General features: G+C 38.2%; 1 protein-coding gene across 1 annotated transcript; it reads left to right on the forward strand.

Annotated features, from left to right (window-relative positions):
• The first annotated feature begins 240 nt into the window (after positions 1–240).
• On the forward strand, positions 241–21,554 carry LOC124643005 (neurotrimin-like). Its single transcript, XM_047181839.1, has 13 exons — positions 241–352; positions 974–1,140; positions 12,115–12,272; positions 15,362–15,419; positions 15,885–16,006; positions 16,540–16,681; positions 17,196–17,340; positions 17,820–17,950; positions 18,289–18,393; positions 19,107–19,229; positions 19,886–19,967; positions 20,186–20,238; positions 20,877–21,554. The coding sequence occupies exons 2-13, from the start codon at positions 990–992 to the stop codon at positions 21,068–21,070; spliced, it is 1,464 nt and encodes a 487-aa protein (XP_047037795.1). The 5' UTR covers positions 241–352; positions 974–989; the 3' UTR covers positions 21,071–21,554.
• The last annotated feature ends 2,650 nt before the right edge of the window (positions 21,555–24,204 follow it).

Here is a 24,204-nt window from a genome sequence, read left to right on the forward strand (position 1 = left end):
AATAAAGACCGATTCTATGTTTCAAATGTCGAAACAGTGTATCATTTGAGAATGAGAAGTAATTTGTTATTATACAAGGTGTTCCCTCATCATTACAGAAAATATTTTTAAGTTTCAATAGGTAATCATAATAAAAACATTACCATAGTTAAAGTTTATTTCCAACCCTCATTGTGTCCCGTCCCTAAACAGTTAATAATCGTGGAGTCGCCGGGCGCATGCGCCGACTATGACAGTTCCATTTCGGTTTCCCGCCAAGACGCGCGTTCGGATTCACGATCAAATTGATAACCCGTTTCATTATTTACGATTTAATTTCAATAAAAAAGTTTTAAAGTGGTTTGGTGGACGTGTAATATTAATTTCAATTGAATAATATAGAATTATAAACGTTGTAATGATAATTAAAATAGTTTGTTTTGATAGGTTTCACAATAAATTACAAACCTAGGTCCATACATCTCTAAGATAATGTATTAACGCAAAAGAAAAGTTTTGATATTAGCGTGACTATAAAAAGGCGGTTTTAACTAAATAAAAAGTTAGTTACAAAAAGCCTAATTAACTGCAGAGTGCTACAGTACAGGCGGTAGAGCGTAAATCCTATAAGTATCAACAACCGAAACATGGACAATACAAAAATAAAAAAAATGCTGAGCTAGTCACTGCACATCCGTCCTCTTTACCATAGTTTTAATTTGTTCCAAAATTGAATTTGACGCGCGCTTTTTCTTGCCTTTTTAAATTCAAGATGTTAATTTAGAAAGTTGTAAACCTAAGAATCATGGAGTTAGATTACCTATGTAAAATTTTGCTAAAAACGATTTGAGAAAGTTTACTTTTATCTTTAATTAAGGATTTGTATTAAGTGTAAAATATTTATATCGTAAATGCTTCGGCAATACTTAGGCATTCGATGTTTAAAAAAAAAAATGTTTTTTCTTAATCGTTATTTTCTTTCTTTTTGAAACAGATAGATATTTTTATACATGATCAAAATGAAGTGTTTTACATGTTTTTTACTGTTTATATTCATACAAAACTCGGTGAAAAGTGAGAAACCGTTTAAAAGCATACCAGTGACTGTGAAAACTTATGAAAATGACACAGTTCTGTTGCCTTGCTATATTGATGAAAATGGTAAGTTTGTTTTTCTACAGTTTGGGTTACCACTTCAATATTTCTCTATACCTATGTCTTTTTTAACACTACCACATTTCCCGCGGTTTCACCCGCTTTCCGCACGAAACACTACCATTACCGGGAAAAAATGTAGCCATTGTTACCTACTTGGGAAGAATAGCTTTCCAAACAGTGAAAGATTTTTTTTATCGGTTCTGTAGTTTCGGAGCGTTAAGCTTGTATGTAACTGCTGAGCCGAATTTGATTCAGCAACAGGTAAAACGCATGAAATCTAAGTAGGTACTGCACTTGCGACTTCAGAGCAGCAAACTTATTTGACACGAGCTGTCTTCCTACTATAACTCTATAAGCGAGCTTTCATAAGTTCATGCGATATGACGTCTTATTGAATGGACGTACCTATTATATGCAGCTGTCGGGTCAGAAAGTTACGAGTCCAGAATTTTTGTAGGGTTAATTTACCATTTTATGGATGGCAATTTTTTTTTTAATAAATTAAGGAAATAAAGGTAGGTAGGTACCACAATATTTAAGATACTATCTTTTTTCAAACAAATCCGTAAAGGAACGCTATTTTATATTTAAAAGCCATTTTCATACTTACTTCGATTTTCGAATAATACAAAATGTGGCTAGGGAACCATTCATTATCAATTTTTGTAGTTGAATAAAATATAATAAGAGCAACTAAAATAATACCTACGATCAATCTAGAACGCCTAAAGATAGAAGTAGGTACTTACCCACGTAAAGATGCAGTTCCTACTTCTAAAACAAAAAAGTACATAACTTCAAATTGAAAACTTTTAAACAATCCCAAAATAATCAAACAATACACCTATATAATTAACTCTTCTAAACACAAAGAAACGTAAACATTCGTGATCTAAGCAATTGAATCCTTGTTCTTCTATTAATAGACTTGCGGCCGACCCCAAAATCCTATCGATCTATTGTTTCGCTTACCAGAGGTAAGTAGGACTTGAACATTAACCGTCGTGCCAAAAAATCTTTTAAACGTCTGTTGAACTGTCTAAAAAAATGTCAGGTTATGACGTTAAAATAAGGTCTGCAGTAAGGTTTGCAGCGACATTTTTTTAGACAAGTGTCTTGCGGCCGATCCCAATATCCTATCTATCTATTCTTTCGCTTACCAGATATAGGACTTGACCATTAACCGTCGTACCACAAAAACTTTTAAACGTCTGTTGAACACTTGTCTAAAAATGTCAGATTATGACATTAAAATAAGGTCTATCTTGCAGCGACATTATTTTAGACAAGTGTTCAACAGATGTTTAACTTTTTGTAATAAGGCTGTTAGCCACGTACAAGTAGGGCTGCCATCTCGAATTTCGCCAAACCCGGACAAACATTTAAAAAACCCGGACATTTGGTGTAAATCGCATTTTTCCCCCGAACCTAATTTGTAATCCCTTTACTATTAACATATACTTAAATTCAATGAGGTGCTTTCTTACATGAAAAGTGTCCGGGTTTTCCCCGGACACTTCTTGAAACCCCGCCCGGACGGCCCCCGGACGGCCTCCAAACGAGGACAAATCCGGGGAAACCCGGACGGATGGCAGCCCTACGTACAAGTAATGTTAAATTCCTATCTCTAATAACAGATAGATTTTGGTAACGGCCATCACGAAGGCCAGTAACCGGTACTTTCACCCTATCCCATCATTAGCATTAGAAAAGGCGGGAATACTTTTGAAACAGATTAAATAAATCAGACATTTTGAACCTTAGTTCAAAGAAAATAACGTTTTATTCAATGCTAATGTTAATAGTATTGTTTATTTTGATGCGTGATGAAGAATTGAGTGTATTTTATCAAAGAATACAATCTTTATATCGGCCATTTTGTTTTTTTGTTTACGGTATGTTTTAAGTGCTATTATTGCTGTTGGATCTGTCAATTAAATTAAATATGACGGTTGATAATGATCTTCATTTTAAGCTTTTTTTTTTGTTTACTGTGTACTTTTTCATGTGGTTTCAGTCACAGTAGGCAGAAATAGGTAATGTATTCACATGCTTCCAGAAAAATGGTCTAGATCCCAGAAACTATCCAGTTTTCCAATGTTTTGAGTTTGCATTTTATTGAAATTACTTAATAACAGATCTTCGATGTTACAACTACCTAACATTGACATTTATATAATCAAAGCTAACATTAATTAATTTGAATCCTAAATATTGTTCATAATCATAATGGTATTACGTATCTTCTGGCAAAAACACATCAAATTAAATTGCTAGGTACTTAGTAACTTTATTCCAGCGGTCTCAGGCCATATGTTCACAACTTCCCACGGTCCGATTGTCAATTTTGTACACCAATTTATTTAAATGTAAAATTAATTTATTTAAAGCAAACATACCATATAAATAAATAATTATGTTATTATAACACTTAAAATGTATTTAACTTTTCGATAAGCATAGGCCACGGAACTATAATATTAAATGGATGATTAAGTATTTACCTATTGGAGTTTGTTAGGCTAGTTATAGACAAGAGGATTATCTAATCTTGTGTTTTCTCATAAAGGAAAAACCATCCTTAAGTTAAAGAAAATAAATAGTTTCTCAGCTACTAGACTTTCTATTTAACTTTTTTTTAATCGTTTCAGTAGTCAGACAGACAAGCAGAGTTAATTTCGTATTTATAATATTATACAAAAAAAATAACCCAGGTGAACAAATCCTAACAAAACCAACAATATGTACTTACAGCCCACATTTCATTATAAATTATAACAAATTGCTCCCATAGATTATAGCTAAGCCTTATTACACACTATTGTTATAATGATTTATAATTCACTTTAAACTGTAGCTGTAATATAAACAAACACGCTATGGACTTAATTTTTGTAATCAAAGCTTGTTAGTTGTGTACCATAGCGTATATAGGTTTGAGATTTTGATTGGGTTGCTTTAATTTTAAATAACTACGTAGGTATTTATAACAAACGTATGCACCGACTTAAAAAATAAGAAATTAAACTTTTTTTATGTATGAATGTTTGTCGTCATGTCGTATCGAATGTTGTTGTTTTTAGTCAGATATGGAGATCTCACCATTTCTTCATTTTAACCCGTTCTATTTTGTTAACCCTATGCCATGCATCGAAAAATGGATTTTAAAATTGTAGATGTTTTTTTTATCGTAAAACGTTTATTATTATTGCGAAAGACAACATCAATAAAAAACTCATTTTTGGCAGTCAGTAAAACTAAAGCAGTAAGTATTAATAAAAAACATTAACATTCACAGATGTGCAAATGCTACAAAACGGACGACGTTGTAAACACACATTTTTATCTCAATTAATAACGTAAAGAGGCTAAATAAGAAAAGTATTTCAAACATGCGCGAGTGCATACGGTTCATGGCATTATGACATCATGGTGAGCACTAATGTCTGACTGTAGGTATTATATTAGGTAAGTATAATGTTCGTTTTCAAGTGCAATGTTGCAGTGGGTAATATGAGTTTTATACAGTGTCTGGTGGAATGGAAACCGACTCTTACATAGCTGGGAAAAGGCTAGGGAGATGATTTAACTGACTTTTTAGGCGCTCGTACCCACCCAAAGGTTTAAACGGGACCCTGTTATTAAGACTTTGCTATACGTCTGTCTCAGCAACGGATACTGAAAACTAGAATAATACAAGTATAAAATATATAAATGTAGGTAAATAAATGGGTTTGCTCTTCTTGAAGATAATGATACGGAAGTACGGAACCCTTCATGCGCGAGACTGACTTACACTTGGCCGGCCTGTATTTCTGGTTTAAAATCATCAAATAACCACGCTGTGGGTGCAGCGTGAGGGAGTTTCAGACTCCACTTTGACCCACCATGTTCCTTCTTGAGCCCTCTGTGTACCAGAGCCGCGGTAACTCGCGAGAGCAACCCCGCAGTCACCAAAAAGGGATTTTGTTATAGGTACCCTACGGACTCTAGTGCATTATAAACAGGGAGATAAACCAATTTTCGTTCATATCCCAGCTTCCTACCTCGTGGGTGATCTAGGCATCGTCTTATTGACGCGACCCACTAACTGTATTGTTTGCGCGCTCACCGCCAATTGCTACACGAGTTTCGGCAGTTTTGTAATCTGCCGCAGTTCCTCGTTTTAGAACTGCCGTATATCCGGTTTAATTAGTTAATAACCTATCTATTTTGAATTTTTGGAATGTTGATATTAATCTCATCCGAGGAAAGTCTAATTCCTATCTCTAGTAAGCAAATAGATAGGTTATTGAAATCAGGGAAGTTTGATATAAGTAAGTTAAGTTATGCACACACAAGGACTCAAAATTATTTTGCACGTAAAACAAAAAAACACTACTTTTGATTACAAAAGTAATAGTGGATATTTACGTCAGGGGCCCGATTCTCCTAAGTTAATAATGTCAAAATCGAATAGAAATCTAATCGCAATATGATCGCAATAGCAGTTTTAACCATATCGGGCATTCTGCTACTAATAAAAGACCAATCGTATTCGATTGACATTTGATTGGTGTGCGATTGGTCTGTTATTTTGGTAATTTTGGTCTATACGGTAGTTTGCTGTACAATCATTTTGCAATCGTAAATCATTTGCAGACAAAATGATTCATTATTGAATGACAGAAAAGGATAAAAACGTTTATTTCAAAGAAAAAATAGCGGAATGCCACATACGCTTCAATCGTAATCGAGTCGGGATCGGATCTCAGTCGAATCGAGTCGAACGTCAATCGTATGTCGCTTAAGTAAAATTAGGAGAATCGGGCCCCTGGTCGTCGATATTTCTGCCGCTTCACCAGTCCCCCATTTAGATATCATTTTAAAGTTAACAGAAGTAAAATACAATGATGTCTATAAACCTACTACTATTGCTTTTGTTCATCTTATAAAGGAACACACAAATTGTATGCGACATTGCGACCAGAGCAATGGCCTAAACTCATCCGTCATATCCATCATGATCAGGCCCGCCGCTAGCTGTTTGTTCGCCCGCGTGCAAAACTGATTATGCCGCCCTACGACTACATACGTTTTGTCAAAAAATATATAAGGGGGGGGGCTGGCGGATCCAGGGGGTCCGGACCCCCCGCCCATTCATATCCATCTTACTTGTCCAACAGAAAAAAATATGTACATGCACCGTTCTAATTGCAGAAAACCCACCTACTTTTGGATAAATAACTATTGCAATACATAACATACATTACACATAACTTTTTATTTACTTGAAATGTTCAGAGTAACCTAAGCCCTAAGCAGTCCTGGGTTAGCCCATAAGCAAAATAAGCAATTGCTTAGGGCATCAATGCAGTGCAATCATTACCCAAGTGGCCCCTATGTATTGAAAGATTGTGATTAACTTAAACTAACGCACTTAAATATCTATAACAATATTTAAAGTCAGTAAAATACGTTATTTGGTGGGTTTCCCGTTGAAAAATTGTAAGACACATTCCATATGTAAGGAAGCGCGAGCGGAGCGAGCGCGAAATTTTTATTTTTAAAGGACACAAAACAAATAAAAATCACTGTAAATAAATTAACAAAGCAAAGTCAAAAAGTAAGATATGCACAGAAGTGAAGTGCAAAAGCCGCGAGCGAAGCGAGCGCGATTTTTTCCTTAGAGTTTTCATGAAGTAAACATATCATAAAAAGCCCTAACGGACGTGTGCGAAAAATGTTTATTCGGAATTGAATGCCTCAACAATTAAACAAAGATAAAATGCGATATGTGACATGGAGCCGCGAGCGCAGCGAGCGCGAATTTTTTTGGGGATGCAAAGGGTGAAACAGTCAAAATTGATAGGAGACGACCAAAGCTAGGGCGGCTTTTTCCGAAATTTTATTGGTTTAATTTTGCCGCCCCCTAAATAGCATTTGCCCCACGCTACGCCACTGGTTGATCTTAAATCGTTTTTAAGAATCTTTAATTTTGAAAATGTCCTTTCAACAGATGTACCTAACTGAAACCGGCAGTATAAGTAATATTCTTAGCGCTATTGCTGAGTTCGGAAATATTGAAATCAAATCATTAGTAAAAAGATATTGTATTTTTTAAATATAACGTGATAACTCGCTAGATTTGCCGCCCCCTAGGACGTGCCGCCCGCGTGCTGTGCACGCGCTGCACGCCCGCTTACGGCGGGCCTGATCATGATATTAAGGCAGTTTACATATGGAGCAACACGCAACAACTAGCTTTTTTCATATATAATGCTCACTCATGGCGACTATTTACCATACAGAAACCTTTCAAAAAGTTGGTGGTTGCCTCGGCTAGACGCGTCAGACAATTATAAATTTTTTGTAAGGGTTTTTTTTAATTGCTAGCTACCCAACCTAAGTGTGTGCAATCCCATTTGATAATTATGTAAAAATCTATGTGCCAATTGCTGCAATAGTTTTTTCATGAGCAAAGCGCCTAAGAGGCCATTCCTAGTTTCAAACAACCTTCAATTTAGGCAGTTAGGCTAACCAGTTTATAAAAACTCCAATACGGTTTTAAAAGTCAACTATCCACTTTTTGAAAGGTTTCTTTACAAATTACTAGTTCCTACTACCAGTGTGTGCAATCCCAGAGATAGATAATATGGTTTCATGAGCAAATTACCTACTTAACATGACCACTCCATTCCCAATTCTAAAAATTCCATTTTAAAATGTAGGTAACCAGTTTATGGCTTTCAAAGTCAAAATCCCGCTCCCCATTAAAACAATCTTCACTAAAGCTTACTAAATACAAAATCTTATTATTCCATAACCGGTATTCCTAACTTTAATAAGAGATTGAATAGTATAAATGTGCCCCCATGTGTATCGATAAATCATTTGGTCACAAAAGCGATATATTTTTGTGTTCCTCACGTCGGAGAAGGAAGATTAGATCGTGTAACGAGCTACGTGATAGAGTGGATATGGTATTTGTGTAATTGTGTTTATGTAAATAAAATGTGGAGGAATTAATAAACGACAAAATTTGGGGTTGTGATTTTAGCTGGTGCTCAATCCAAAGTCGATTAATCTTGAATTTACCTCTAAACATACATAGGTATATTTATATGAAAATAATAATATAGTAAATTAAAAAAATACTAACAAGATAATCTCATAAAAATCTACTAAGTAAATAAAAAAAATGCTAAATAAATAAAACGGAGTCGCATAATTTAGTTGCCGCAATTTAAATAGTAAAAAAATCAACCCAACTATTTATTGTGCGCAGAGATCGAATCAACATTAAAAGGACAATGCCAGGGTGTGGGCTCAAAGTTTGCCCAGCAGTGGGAGTAGTTTCAGCTGGTTCCATAGTGCACTCTGAACACGAAATCCAAATATTTTTGAAATCGGTCCCAGAGGTCCCGAGAAAAACCGGTTCAAATGTTCTCCATAGATAGTCACTTAACAAAGCCTGAGCCATTTGCCCAGTAGTGGGAATGGTTAGAATAGGTTCTTTACTTCACTGTTATCACGAAATCCAAATATTTTGGAAATCGGTCCCAGAGGTCCCGAGAAAAACCGGTTCAAATGTTAAACTTGATCAGTCACTTTATAAAGTCCAAGCCATTTGCCCAGTAGTGGGAATGGTTAGAATAGGTTCTTTACTTCACTCTTAAGACGGAATCCAAATATTTTTGAAATCGGTCCCAGAGGTCCCGAGAAAAACCGGTTCAAATGTTAAACTTGAACAGTCACTTTATAAAGCCCAAGCCATTTGCCCAGTAGTGGGAATGGTTAGAATAGGTTCTTTACTTCACTGTTATCACGAAATCCAAATATTTTGGAAATCGGTCCCAGAGGTCCCGAGAAAAACCGGTTCAAATGTTAAACTTGAACAGTCACTTTATAAAGCCCAAGCCATTTGCCCAGTAGTGGGAATGGTTAGAATAGGTTCCATAGTGCACTCTGAACACGAAATCCAAATATTTTTGAAATCGGTCCCAGAGGTCCCGAGAAAAACCGGTTCAAATGTTCTCCATAGATAGTCACTTAACAAAGCCTGAGCCATTTGCCCAGTAGTGGGAATGGTTAGAATAGGTTCTTTACTTCACTGTTATCACGAAATCCAAATATTTTGGAAATCGGTCCCAGAGGTCCCGAGAAAAACCGGTTCAAATGTTAAACTTGATCAGTCACTTTATAAAGTCCAAGCCATTTGCCCAGTAGTGGGAATGGTTAGAATAGGTTCTTTACTTCACTCTTAAGACGGAATCCAAATATTTTTGAAATCGGTCCCAGAGGTCCCGAGAAAAACCAGTTCTAATGTTAGCCAGCCATTGTTAGCAAGCCATTTTAAGCAGCCACAAACCTAACAACCTCTTTTCTTGAAATAACATTCAGATAGATAGTGGTTTCACTGTTAACAGGATAAAAAAAAAAAAAAAACAGAAATAGACGTTTAAAGGTAATTGTTGTTTCTCTTGCTTTTCAGTCTCTATCTACCGCAATCAGTCCTAAGTTCGAGTAGCGTCATGCAATTAATATCCTTAATGGCAATGGAAAAATCTTATCAAGACGAATAAAATAAACTCAAACACGAGGTAGTAAATAGATACCGTTGAGGAGTTCCCTCGTCTCACTGTCGTCTCCATCGTCAGGTCAGGTCTTTTTTTTTTTTTTTTTTTTTTAGCGACGTAAAATCATCAAATGACCCCTCCCGCTGTGGGTTAGCAGCGGTGAGGGAGTGTCAGACTCTTACTGACTAAAATCGTCGTGTTCCGTCATAGGCCTTTTATGTACCAGGGCCGCGGTATCTCTTTCGAACAACCCGCAGCCCAGGTCAGGTCTTAACCTCCACAGTTTTGTGGTGTCGGAGACATATACCCGATTGACAAGTTTTTATTCGATATGTGCTTACAATTTCCGAGAGTTCCATAATGTTTTAAGGTTTCTATCACCAGACCCTGGACCCTGGAACTATTTGGAAAGTAAATCCTTTTAAACAATAAAATGATTGTTTAAATCGGTTGGTAAACGACGGAGTTATGCACGTACTTACGTAAAAAGAATACAAACGAACTGAGAAACTCCTCCATTTTTTGAAGTCGGTAAAAAAAAATCTCGTTCAATACCTCGTATTTGTCGATTAATATTAAATGCATTTCAATTAAGGTAATAAAAGTGGAATAGTTAAGAGTTCGTAAGCATATTTTTCGTAGTATTGAATAAGAGTCAAACCAGTTTTTCTCAGCACTCCTGGGATAGATTTCGAAATATTTCGGTCTGGGACCTATTATAAGCCTATGGAACATAATACACTATGCAGTTACTGTGGGCAACTCTTGAGCCCAACTTCCATACAAAGAATAGCATTGTCCTTTTTATTCGTTTTGGGGAAAGATGGGAACATAACGTATACTTCTTAACCGATGTCTGCCATTGCAGAATACTCTTTGCGATGGTAAAAAACGCGGTCATTAATCGTAAGCAATTAATATTTCGTAACACTCCTTTGAGTTCAAGCCGCGCATTGTTTGGGCAATTTATTGTTCACTCCTTAATAATAACTAATGAATCTTGTCCCTTACCTACATTCGCTTTAAAAATAGTGCACTTTTGTACGATGGGAATAGTTGGAATTATCACAGAAACTAAATATTCAGGAATCCTTTATAAAGGAAGATTTTGGCAAAATGTACTTGGATACTGTTCAATCTGTATCCAACGGGAATGACCACAGAAACGGAAACAATCTATCCAGATTGCATGAAAGCCGATATCGCTAATGATGTCCACGTGTTTTTGTATTGAATTAAAAAATATTTTTTTTTAATAACCGATCATAATAAATATATGTAGGTATACTCGAACCAAGATTACCTTTCTATCACGAAAAAAAATCTATTTCGAAAAGTTTTAATTTTTCCCCTTTTTTATTTTTGTAAATATGTAAATGTACCTAAATATAATTGTAAAATACTAGTTCTGTGAATATCTAAATAAAATATTCATTTCGAAAAAAAAAATCTTATAAAGAAACCAAGATCTTTCCATTTACTTCTAGAACTACCTTCTCCACCATTCCTCACTCCAAGTCGATCTCCTTGCTTGTTAACAGCATACAGGAAGCTGCGTAGATCTGATCTTTGTGGGCCAATTGTCTGCCTATTGACGTGGCCCCTTCAACTTTAGCCATTGTACTCCATTCCTTACAGGATTTCCAATCTTCAATGTCGGGTCCTTTGGAGATGAATTAAATGCAGTTATAGTTGGTATTATGTGGTTTGCGGGGGTTTACCCACGTGCGGAGGGAGCTATTGGCAGCAACGGAATAAAAATTAGCATATGTACTTTCTCGGGCTATTAAATAAATAAATAAATAAAATAAATAATGTCGGGACACGTTTTTCACACACGGTCGGTTAGCCCCATGATAAGTTATTAATTAACTCGTGTTATGGGTGCTAACACAACTGATAAACTACATATAGCTACATATATACAAAATAAATACATATTGTAACACCCAGACCACGGCCAACAAGCATGCTCATCACACAAATGTCGACCGAACCGCTTCATTAAAATCTTTTCTGTATTTTAGTCAGTAACTCTGCCTGTCTTCAAACATTTTAGAATATTCGTAGTGATAATGATTATTGGTTTACAGAAAAATAGACAAATTTCTTGCTAGCTTTGAAATTGATTTTCCATTTTACAATGACCGCCCAATATGTCTCATATTCACCTTCCTTATTTAATTTTTTTGTTCTTCTTCTTATCGACTTAGCTGCAGGTTTAGTCACTCAACGTCAACAACTTCCAAACGGCCTCTGATACTTGACCGCAGATCGAAATATTAAGTTTACAGTTTTACGGGGGCTCTTACTCATAACAGCTAGTGTTTATTGGATCATTTCTCCCCAAACAGTAAGAAATCACGCAGGCTAGCTATATCTACATAAGCCCTTTCAAATTCCAATCTTTATATTACAGAAGGCAAGCTCCGGGTCCGTTGGTACAAAGACAAGAAACTCCTCGGAGACAGCCACACTCCTCACGAGATCCTGCCGCCTAGAGTGAGGATGCACGCCAACTATAGTCTCCAAGTAGACGACTTGCAAGCCGAAGACACTGCTGATTATACTTGTGAGGTAAGATTGTTGCATAGTAAAGACCAGAAGCTGCTGGGAGACAGTCACACTCCTCACGACATCCTGCGGCCTAGAGTGAGGATGCACGCCAACTATAGTCTCCGAGTTGACGACTTGCAAGCCGAAGATACTGCTGATTATACTTGTGAGGTAAGATTGTTGTATAGTAAAGACAAGAAGCTACCAGGAGACAGCCACACTCCTCACGAGATCCTGCCGCCTAGAGTGAGGATGCACGCCAACTATAGTCTCCAAGTTCACGACTTGCAAGCCGAAGACACTGCTGACTATACTTGTGAGGTAAGATTATTGCAATAGTTGCTGTATGTCTATAATGATAATCCAATAATCAATAGTTATCCATGTTCCGTTGTCAAATCACCGACTTGACTGGTTAAGGCTGGTATCGTTATAGTTGAATGGCGCAACTCACTCTTGGACTTTCCTTGGTATCTACTAATCTGTTAGCTAAAATTATCTTCTGCAAGCAGTTTCACCCGTTTCCTGAAGGAACTGTTTCATGCAGCCGGACAAAAAGTAGCCTGTATGTTATTATGATGTACTTATAATAATGGCTGCCAAGTTTCATTAAAATCCACTCTGTAGTCTGTATGAAAGTGGTATAAACATCTACACATCAGTAGCTTCTTTCAAGCTTATAATATTAGTAAGTAGCTAATGGAAATTAGCATATGAGTAGGATTATAAAGCTAAATAGTTTGTTTGTTTAATCTCAGACCCAGGGACCGATTTCGAAAAAGGTTTCAGTGTAAAATATGAACAAGCAGCACAACGATCTCCCAAGAAATTGACTGAACACTCTTTTGTAGTCTACCAATTAATTGCAAACGTAACAACAACAAAAAGTATTTCATTGCGTATATCAATTAGTTTAAACTGATGAAAAGACGACCGCCCTTCGATCTTAACTATTTTTAATTTGTTGCTAGTGATGCGACGCATTATTATTGATTGACCTTATCGATATGTCGAGTTTTTTCCGACTATGTTGGGGTCGGCTTCCAGTCTAACTGGATGCAACTGAGTTAACAGTGTTTTACAAGGAGCGACTGCCTATCTGGCCTCCTCAAAACAGTTATCCGGGCAACCCAATACCCCTTGGTAAGACTGGTTGTCAGCCTCTCTGGCTTCTGACTACCCGTAACGACTGCCAAAGATATTCAATGACAGCCGGGACGTACAGTTTATAATGCCCTTAAAACATGTATAAATAGGTAAACACTTTTGTGTTGTTTTAGGATTAAATATTTAGGCCAGTGCAGTGAACTATGTAAACTTACACCTTATTCCGAAGCCCCTGAAGTTTATAAGAGGTTTAGTTCCGACATTACATAGAGATTTGATTTACGAAACGGCCGCTTAAAGCCGGCAGTCTAGACAGCGTGTGTGATTTTATCTTGTAATCATTTTATACCTTTACCTGAAAAAAAAAACAGTTAAGTTAATAAACTTTCATAGTAAGTAACCTTGATCGAATTTTTGGTGGCACACTCGATCAATAGGTACTCACAAAATTTTGCCCTGCACAAGGTACGTAGGCGGGCTTAATTTGAAGACAGCATTTCTAATTGGATAACTGTATACCATATTTAGCATCATTAGATTTTGGCAAACATACCATGCTCTTCTCATAGAAAACTATTGAAATATAAAATGTAGATCAATATATAAAAATATCGATAAAATTTTAGACTCGTCGCTCTCTGCACTAGTAGCCATGTCCGTTTCAGTTTATATCTCGAGCTTGTCCAATTATGCAATTAATCAATTTGTTCTAACTCTTTTGTTACTGAGACCGGTATTTTGTGACATACATACACACACATTTTCCAATTCAGTGTTGTCATTGAGCAGAATTCAATTTCAGTACAATTAAAAGTTCAATAACACTACTCTATGATTCATAGTATCTAGCTAGATACTAATTATTATAAAGCTGAAGAGTTTGTTTGCGCGCCTTCTTATAATGTACTGATCCAATTTGAAATATAATTTCAGTGTTAAATAGCCCAATTATCGAGGACAGCAATAGGCTAGTCTTTCTATCCAGGTGCGCAGAGTATTTCCCACTGAAAGCGGCTGAAACCTCTACCTGGTGTAAGCCTGTGTAGTAGTTTGAGTAGTAACAAAATTGGGTATTTGATTAGGTCCAAAATAAAATACTTTATCATATTCATTTGGCAAAGCATCTTAAAATCTGTGACGACATATTCCATAGTTTCATACAAAAGCAAATTGCATAGAAAGTAAACCGTTTTTGACAGTTCATTAAAAGTATTGAATTCGACTAGTTAGGTTTCAAATACTGAATTGTCGTGTCGGCTTTAGTACATCTAGATTTATGTATAAACTACTTAAGTACTTAAAAGACGTAATTTGACAAACTACACCACTACATGACCCACTTCCAAGCAACTTAATCTTCACAAAAAAAAACAATTCTAAAATTAGTATAACTACCTACCGTCTTATGTAAAAGGAAGTTCTTAGTTAGCTCAATGGGCGGTATTTAGCAAAGCACTAATTAACGGACCACCCTGCTTCATGGTAAATTGTTGAATTGTCCGTGTGTGTATTTTAAAAGAATGTTGATTAAGAATAATGGTGTTCTTGGTTTGTATTTTGATTTTAATTAGTCAAGTATGTGCGTGTGATTTGATATCTGGTTAGGTAAATTGTTTCTTGGTTTAATATTAAAGTAAGTTTACAATTTAAAGTACGCAGTTATCCCTTATGTTGATTAACGGCCGTTCTCAATATTCTACTGTTGATAAGAACCATCATCATCCTCCGAGCCTTTTTCCCAACTATGTTGGGGTCGGCTTCCAGTCTAACCGGATGTAGCTGAGTACCAGTGCTATACAAGGAGCAACTGCCCTATCTGACCTCCTCAACCCAGTTACCCGGGCAACCTAATACCCCTTGGTTAGACTGGTGTCAGACTTACTGTTGATACGAATAGAGGTATGAATTTAACTTTATATATTGTGTGGGGCTAATGTCAAAATTCGAACGGCCGGCCGGTACATTCTTATATGCTTGACATGACATGATGAATTTGTTTTCAGATCATCAGGCCTGAGCCATGGGGTCCCATCAGACAAACGCACTCCATAGAAGTTCTATGTAAGTTGCCAACATTTTTACTTTTATACCTAATAAGCATAGAACCTGTGATAGAACTAACTAGTAAGTAATTCTGAAAACGGAGTGCGAAATTGCAAACATGTGCCTAAGTTCCTATCTACTTACATAGATTGTCTGAAATGTGATAATAAATCATCATCATCAGCCTATCGCAGTCCACTGCTGGACATAGGCCTCTCCAAGTGCACGCCACTGAGATCGATTTTCAGCTTCTCGCATCCAGCTCCTGCCAGCCGTCTTGCGCAAGTCATCACTCCACCGTGCCTGAGGACGTCCTACACTACGTTTGCCGAGGCGTGGTCTCCACTCTAGAACTTGTAGATAATAAATGATCGAATATTAATGACGACATAAAAGTATGGTACCTAACTAGAGATATCGAAATAGGAAAAAAATATGGAAAGAATGTATGCTTGTTACACAGCATTTTATATAATTTTGCAGATTCCCCAACAGTCAAGACGATCCCTGCCGATGGATTTCTAGAAGTCCGTAAAGGTGACTACGTGGATATCGGTTGTGAGACCACCGGTACACCGCCCCCTATCGTAGATTGGAGGAAGAATGTAAGTAGCGATAAATCTTAAATGTAATGTCTGGAGGCACGGGAGTGTCACCCGCCAAGTCGCGTCAAACAAATCGCAGGGCCCCATAATAAATGTTTCGTCTGCATGGTAAAAATCTGTATCAATTGAGATGACATTTATTTCAAAGTTAAATGAAAATTAAATACTGGAAACGAAGAGGAGACTAAGAAGAGACTAATGTAAAGAGTTAAACGCAGCTCTTAAAAACGACTACCTATTGAAATTATATTATTCTAGAAAAGGACACAGTTATTTTTTCGTGGTAATTGTGTGCCTAGCCTATAGCTACTGATGACGCATAAAATGTTGTTACGATTTAAAATACAGCACGCTCTGAAGTCAGCTCCTTCATTGCATAGTGTTCTTTTTAACATTTTTTGACTGTCGTGAATTCGTAACCCAACTTTGGACAAGCAAAACTTCTCAACAAAATCTGCGTAAGCAGTCAATTTACTAAGTTCAAAGACAAAAACTTATTTATCATGATCTGTAAACCTTGAGATTTCCAACAGGGTGGACCAATGGCGTTACTGGAACATAGATCGAGGATCAGGTTCAGGGCAGAACACCGCTTGTTGGCGGGAGTGTACGAGTGTATCGCGAATAATGGTGTTGGTGAACCGGCGAGGGCTACGATCACTGTTGTTATACAAGGTACGTGGTATTTTGTTAATTAATTATCTCGGGATTTTATTAGGATTACCAGTCTCACCACCGGTTCGAAAGAGTGGGAACCATGAAACATTTTATGGTGTTTTAAATTGGAGTACCTACATACATAAAGCTTGGAAGTTCATATACAGGGACAAGATAGAAATAAATATATACGTTCTTTTATCACCCGCGTTCCGAGAGAACTACTTCCTGCAACTGGATAAAAAGTAACCTATGCAGTCAGATAAAGTTACTTTTATTTATAAAACTAGTAACGAAGAAAGAGGTTCATCATTTTATAACCTTGAATAAACTGAAAATAATCCTCTTAAATCTATAAGCTTTTAATTATTCGAGGGTGAAATTATCTGAAACGGAGTGATGTTGAAAAACCCTGATATTTTTTAAACAGTTACACCCACTCTTCACAAAGAGATAAAACATATCTCAACAAATATCATCCACCTTCAAAACCAAACCACATGAACAATCCACAATTTTCTTTTACTCTCAGATGCACCAGTTGTGACATCGTCCCGTACCTACGTGCACACAGCAGTGGGGCTGAGAGCTGCACTGTCAGCCACATTGGAGTTTGCGGTACCACATGCAACAACTGCCTGGTACAGGGATGGCAGACCTGTGAAGACTGATGATAGGTGAGATTCCATTGACAGAAAATCTAGATTCTAGAAGATATTGTGATCAAATAATGGTCGCAAGGGTCGATTGATGAACGGGTAAGTAACTCTTTGGTCGGTTATCTAAGGCATAATGAGTTCCTCAGAAGGCGAAGGTATAAAGAAAGCTGACCGTAGGTGAGCTTCCATCAACATAACTTGGTGCGGGCAGCTATGTATGATATAATGAGTTCCTCAGAAGAGACGTTATACTGTGGACCCTGACTGCCCTAAGTACTTGTTTAGGATAGTCTGAAGCGAGGAAATGTGACAACTGCCCGGTAGGTTGCCCGGCTGACTGGTTGTGGAGGTCAGATAGGCAGTCGATCCATGTAAGACACTGCTTATGTTTATAGAAGAAAAGCCACAATTAATTATGAACGAACCAAAACCATACCTACATAATACATAAATCTTATTGCTTATACTCTATAAACATAAAACCTATACATTTACAGGATAGTACAAATGGTACAAGACAACGTGCATCACTTGATCTTCCGTAACGTTCGCAAGTCTGACCTCGGCAACTACACGTTCCGCGCGGAAAACAAGCTGGGCATGGCGGATCTGATGTTCAAGCTTACTGGTGAGTTTTATACTCTAAGTAGTCTTTTTGAATATATGAACAGAAAAACCTGCGGCAGAGAGGATTCCGGGGCTGTGGGATTGTTGGCGCGAGTTATCGCGGCGCTGGTACATAAAGGGCTTAAGAAGGAACATGGTGGGTTTCTGCCAGTAAGAGTCAGACACTCCCTCACGCTGCAGCCACAGCGGGAGAGGTCATTTAATGACTTCCTACAGTGACTTCATAATTTTAGATGTAATTCCTTTCCAACTGTGTTCAGACTTCATCCATAGACATCCAACATACATCAACTTTCTTTCTTGGCAGTCGGGTAATAAAGTTTTTTTGGTTTTGCGTAGGTGTGCCAAACGCAGCATCGTTCAAAGTGGACGCAACATTGAACAAAGCAACATCCACCAGTTTCACTCTCATCTGGGAGGTGGACTCCTATTCCACTCTCATTGGTAAGTATTCCAAAGATTATTATTTACTTATAACTGTAAGGCCCGGTTTCACTAGTTACTGACAAAGTGTAATTTAGTTATCTGCCAGATAAAGATTGCTTTTAATTTCTGCCAGATTTTGCTATCCGAGACTATAAAACCAAAAGTTGTCAAACCAAATCTGTCACATAAGTTTCTGATAGGCTATCAGAGATTTATCAATAACCGGGGAAACTAGCAATAAGACTCTTGTTGTTGTATATTTCTCACCGAACGTAATTATATACATTAGGCCGCGAACGCACACACAACGCAAGGCAGGTGGCTTGCTTAGCACCTAGTGTCTAGCGCGTCACCTAGCGAGTAGCTCAGTAAAACGAACGTTCTAAAATGAACGCGACCGGCTGCACTGAAGCTTGGCGCCTAGCTAGTCGAATAGCCAGGATGAAAGCCGCTAGGCACTAGGCGCTAAGCAAGCCACCTGCCTGTGCGTTCGCGGCCTTAGTCTTTCACGAAGTAACTCAATCTGATCACCACCACAATAAGTTCCTTGATTTTGTTTTTCATGCATAAACAACAAAAAATATAATAGGCATATTTAGGCTCTTTTTTGTGTTGGAAGTGAGAAAAACAGATCTCATGATAGCTAATCATCATCAGTCATTATAATCCCAGCACAGGACTCTTCTCATACACAGAAGAATAAGCGTTAACACAAAAATATAATCTTGCAGAGTACAACCTCTGGCTTCGACCATACTACGGACGCTTAGTGTCTCCGGAGCCCGACGCCTTCACAACCGAGCCGCCCGCCAACCAGTGGAGCAAGATCATAGTGCCCGGAGACTCTAGTGAAGGTAAAATTATATTAAACGAGCAGTTTTTGCCGCCTCCTGTGGCAACTACTTTGCGCACCTAGTAAAAATGTAGCATACAGCCCATCTCGATAAGTAGGTCATTTAATACTGAAACATTTTTCAAATCGGATTGGACCAGCGTTTCGTGAAATTAACAAACACACTCTTCAGCTTTATATATAATGTTAAGGTACATATATAGATTAGATACAGTTCCCGTCAAACAATTTAGCTTAGGTACCTACCCGAAGCAATTCGATGCCCCACTAGTATTTCGTTGTACATTTTGCACCGCTATTAACAAAGTTCAGCACACAAAGCTACTCGAAGGGCGTTGTAGTAAGTTTATTACTCAAACTTGGCGCCTGCACTACCATGCCCCCGCTAAGACTTGAGCAAGTTTTCAACTCTGTAAGTTCATGCAATTCAAATGCTTATTCAAATATAATTACTTTTAAACAAAAAAGCTTTTATCGATAAACATGTAAATGATAGAACTTTCGGAATTAAAGTCTTTGAAAATCACTTAAAGATATAATTTTAGCCCAAATTAGATCATGCTTCAAATCTAATGTAAGTAGAATATTATCAAAAGACTATATTTGAATTTCCCGCTAACACTAAATCGTAGTGTAATAGTCCCTATTTTGTTCCAGGTCCGATTCACAGCGCCATCTACACAGTGCGAGGATTAACGCCGTCTACAGTGTACGAAGCTATCGTTACGTCTAGAAATAGGTAAGAATTCACTCAAACAAGCTAAGATTAAAACATAATATAATAACGAGCACAGAGTAGTATTCTTATTATTACATAGAGATCCTGACTAAGTGTGAAGATGGATAAAATATGTTTTCCTTTTGTGGTGCCCCCAGTCCAGTCTCCCCACTTCCGTGCCCCCAGTCTGTCTATCTTCTTCTGATACTCTATTCTTTTAATTCTGTGTTTTTTTTCAGATTTGGTTGGAGTAAACCATCATCGATTTTACATTTTGCTACTGAGCCTGGAGGTGAGATAATCTTAATTTATTAGTTTTTAAATTGCCAAGCATTGTAAATTATGCCGCCCAAACTGAATGTCGGATGAAGCCAACTGCGCAGGACATATTATAGTGCACAAGCATTTGCGCAGACACAGGTGCACACTGCACTTACTATTCCTTCACTGTCATAGCACTCATAGCCCGATAAGATGGCAATCAGACACGACGATGCTAAACATTGTACAACATCAGGGCCGCGATTCTCCTAATTTTACTTAAGCGTCATACGATTCACGTTCGACTCGATTCGACTGAGATCCGATCCCGACTCGATTACGATTGAAGTGTATGTGGCATTCCGCTATTTTTTCTTTGAAATAAATGTTTTTATCCTTTTCTGTCATTCAATAATGAATCATTTTGTCTGCAAATGATTTACGATTGCAAAATGATCGCACAGCAAACTACCGTATGGACCAAAATCACCAAAATAGCAGACCAATCGCACACCAATCAAATGTCAATCGAATGCGATTGGTCTTTTATTAGTAGCAGAATGCCCGATATGGTTAAAACTGCTATTGCGATTCGATTTCTACTCGATTTTGACATTATTAACTTAGGAGAATCGGGCCCCTGAAAACCTATTTATTTTTCTTTCCCAGCCGGTAGGACGAAGCCTTCAACAGCAGACTACTCGGAAATAACTCCAATATTAGTAGAAACGGAACCGGAAGCGTACAACATAACGCAAGCGCAGATTTTCGAACGACTCAACGAACTGTCAAGCGGAGCGCGGGAAACTATGTGTGCGTCCGCCATCTTAGTTTCATGTTGTATTCTGTTAATATTCAGCTGATTTATAAGAAATAAATCGTCATAGTTAATTAATTCTGTAAAATAAAATGTAACAACAGCAAAATGTGACGAAATAAAAAGAAATAGGGGTCGTGTGGCTAATTACCCTCTTTTTACCCGACTGCGAAGAGCAATGCAGGGTGCTTTTTTTTTCAAAAGAAAATACATGACAACAACAAGACTATGGAATCTCCGTGAAATTATTATAAGAAATAAGTACATATTATTAAGTTAATTAAGTCCTTGAACAAAACAATTTATATTTATTCTAACAAGTAGGTAATATTTAGAAATAGTTTCATAACTTCGAAAGTGTTGTAAATGTAAAAAAAAAAATATATTATAAGACTAATTAATTTATAATATAGGTAGCAGATTGCTTGCCAGAAAGTGCATGAAATGGGATTATTTCAAGGAACTAATGTTTTCTATCTCACAGAGTTCCTTTCTATTGATGTACATAATAAATATATTTTTGAATAGTTTTTTATTTTTTATTTGTAATTATAATAGGTACGCATATTTATTTACATAGTTATATACATAGATATTTACAACACAAAAAAAAAAACTATCCTATATAGTAAAACAGTAAAAAAAAACACTATATCTAAAAAGCGTCAAAAAATTAATCCCCATCGCTGTCAACTGGGAGCGTACCCAAGAGGGTGGTAGCATTACCTCGTTGGATGGCCATGCTGATCCTTTGTCCGAGGTAATAGCCAGCCTTTTGGTCACGAGAAGCGTCAACCAGCCGCCTAGACAGATCTTTAAATAGGGTGTGCTCATTCGGACCCCACGACCCGAGGGTTTCAACCCCAAACGGTTCGAAAATATAGTTACCGACAAGGCCACTATATTTCCGCCGCTTGAGGTTCTCCGCGGCCGCAGCGGCAGCAGGAACTTGGAAGGTGGGATGGCGCAAGAATATCGACGCAGGTTGCGTCCCATACTAAAGGCCTACCCATCTTCCAAGGGAATAAAGACATGCCGTCTGGTCTCTTACCGTCGTCGCGTGCCAAGCCATTTGGTTCTAGTACAGCTGGTACCCCGACGGCAACAAGAGCTCGACGTATAATGTCGTTGATATTTGCGTGCCGCGTAATATGGCCCGCACTACGGCTGCACGACAGGCCGTGGTGTCCGAGGCTGGTGACAGCCTCACCACAGTGGCAGCGATGAGGGGAGCAGCACGGTGCTCCTAAAAGTAAACAGGTAGTGAGGCGGAAGATTGTGTCGTCAAACATGGTAGCAATGTTTGACGACGATAGTGCCTGCAGCCAAAGTCCCGACACAGCCAGGGGCCCTATTCTCCTAAGTTAATAATGTCAAAATCGAATCGCAATATGATCGCAATAGCAGTTTTAACCATATCGGGCATTCTGCTACTATATAATAAAAGACCAATCGTATTCGATTGACATTTGATTGGTGTGCGATTGGTCTGCTATTTTGGTGATTTTGGTCTATACGGTAGTTTGCTGTACAATCATTTTGCAATCGTAAATCATTTGCAGACAAAATGATTCATTATTGAATGACAGAAAAGGATAAAAACGTTTATTTCAAAGAAAAAATAGCGGGATGCCACATACGCTTCAATCGTAATTGAGTCGGGATTGGATCTCAGTCGAATCGAGTCGAACGTGAATCGTATGTCGCTTGTAAAATTAGGAGAATCGGGCCCCAGCAGGCGCGCTCGCTCAGAAGGAGTAATTGCCGTTTCTATTAAATTTTTCCGGGTTACTCTGCAGAGCGGCTCACCATCCCACTGTCTCTGGGAAGACGGGTTGCTGGGTAGATTTTCATTCGGGCAAGTAATTTTCCATGCATCCACAGCCTCGGCTATGTGCGGCACCTCAAAATCAACCAGTGTTGAAGCAAGAATATTCCTGGCTAATTTTTCCGTGAACCGAGGATATGAATGCCGGTAAACTAATACTGGTAATTTTGCGGACGCCGAGACCTCCCATCCGGATGGGTAATGTGGCTTGCTGCCAGGCTCGGTCGTCCAGGGCCACATTGAGAATGAGAAAAAAAGGAAAGGAAACGGAGGCAATATGTAAATTTAGGACCAAAACAGCAGTGTCGAATAATTATGATGGCCGAATGCATTGTAATTTTCTGTAGGCGTTCCGAAATATCATTGAAATTAACAATTTTTATTCATTTTTGATGTCAACCTTCAGGATGACCTCTCCTTTGCCACAATTTAGGTAGGCTGACAAAGCGTGTACGGCAGCCTCGCAGCCCCCTTTGGAACCGTATCCCAACTGTAGGGGCTGACATTTGGTCGAAAGTTCCTCACTGTAAAATTTGCAACCGATTTTGGCTGCTATACGACGATATGTTGTTCCCGCGGCAATGGGACGAATACCGCCGTCCTTTTACTTAAGGGCGCACAGATTAGCGCCATATAAGACGTCGAGGACAGCATCGTGCACACTGCCGGAGAGCATCACGTTGGTTAAGGCTGTAAGCTCCTTAAGAAGCTCCGCACCGGCGTCCCCGGCGCCCGAGCTCGTTAAATCTTTAAGATATTGCGGAGTCAGGCCGTCGAGGCCACCGGCGGATCCGCTTTGGAAAGAATTTACAGCCTCAACCACTTGTCGACCTGTAACTGTGAGGATGTTTATATCGGGAAGGGGAGGGTCGGGAAAGGAAAGACCATCTCAGGGGGCCGGGTGTTTGCTCTCCAGGGCTGTGAGAGTATCCGGAGAGCACGGCGCCACAACATCGCTACTAAATAGAATCCTGGCTGCACCTCCGATATCACCTTCACCTAGTTTTGTTTCAACAAGATTGGTTGTACTCCTTAAAGGGCTGATAACGGTTAACCGCTGCGTCAGTAATTTAGGGTTTCCCAATTTTGAGTTTTCCTTTATTTTTGAGGTCAATGATTTTTTGTTAGCCGAATCTTTTTGTATGTGGAGTACTCTGTAGGGGAAGGTGAGTAACAGCTCCCAGGCACGTGGCGAGTTCTCCCGTGCTGCGAGGCGCATGCAGCCTGCTAAAGATTGTGCTACTAAAGGCCTCGCACCGCGGGGAACTCGCTTTAGAACGGGAATAGAGCTTTTAATTTAGATAAAATTTGCCATAATATTTGAATAATTGTTTATTTTCTTGTCTACTTAA

Source organism: Helicoverpa zea, chromosome 26 (genome assembly GCF_022581195.2).
Source record: "Helicoverpa zea isolate HzStark_Cry1AcR chromosome 26, ilHelZeax1.1, whole genome shotgun sequence".
Taxonomy (NCBI): domain Eukaryota; kingdom Metazoa; phylum Arthropoda; class Insecta; order Lepidoptera; family Noctuidae; genus Helicoverpa; species Helicoverpa zea.

What these genes read in the sequence shown, in the direction of transcription:
- LOC124643005 (XM_047181839.1), top strand. Translation starts at nt 990, where the DNA reads ATGATCAAAATGAAGTGTTTTACATGTTTTTTACTGTTTATATTCATA. An exon ending in GCCCGGAGACTCTAGTGAAG is followed by an intron (nt 19,230 to 19,885) that starts GTAAAATTATAT and finishes ATTTTGTTCCAG; the next exon opens with GTCCGATTCACAGCGCCATC. An exon ending in ATCGTTACGTCTAGAAATAG is followed by an intron (nt 19,968 to 20,185) that starts GTAAGAATTCAC and finishes GTTTTTTTTCAG; the next exon opens with ATTTGGTTGGAGTAAACCAT.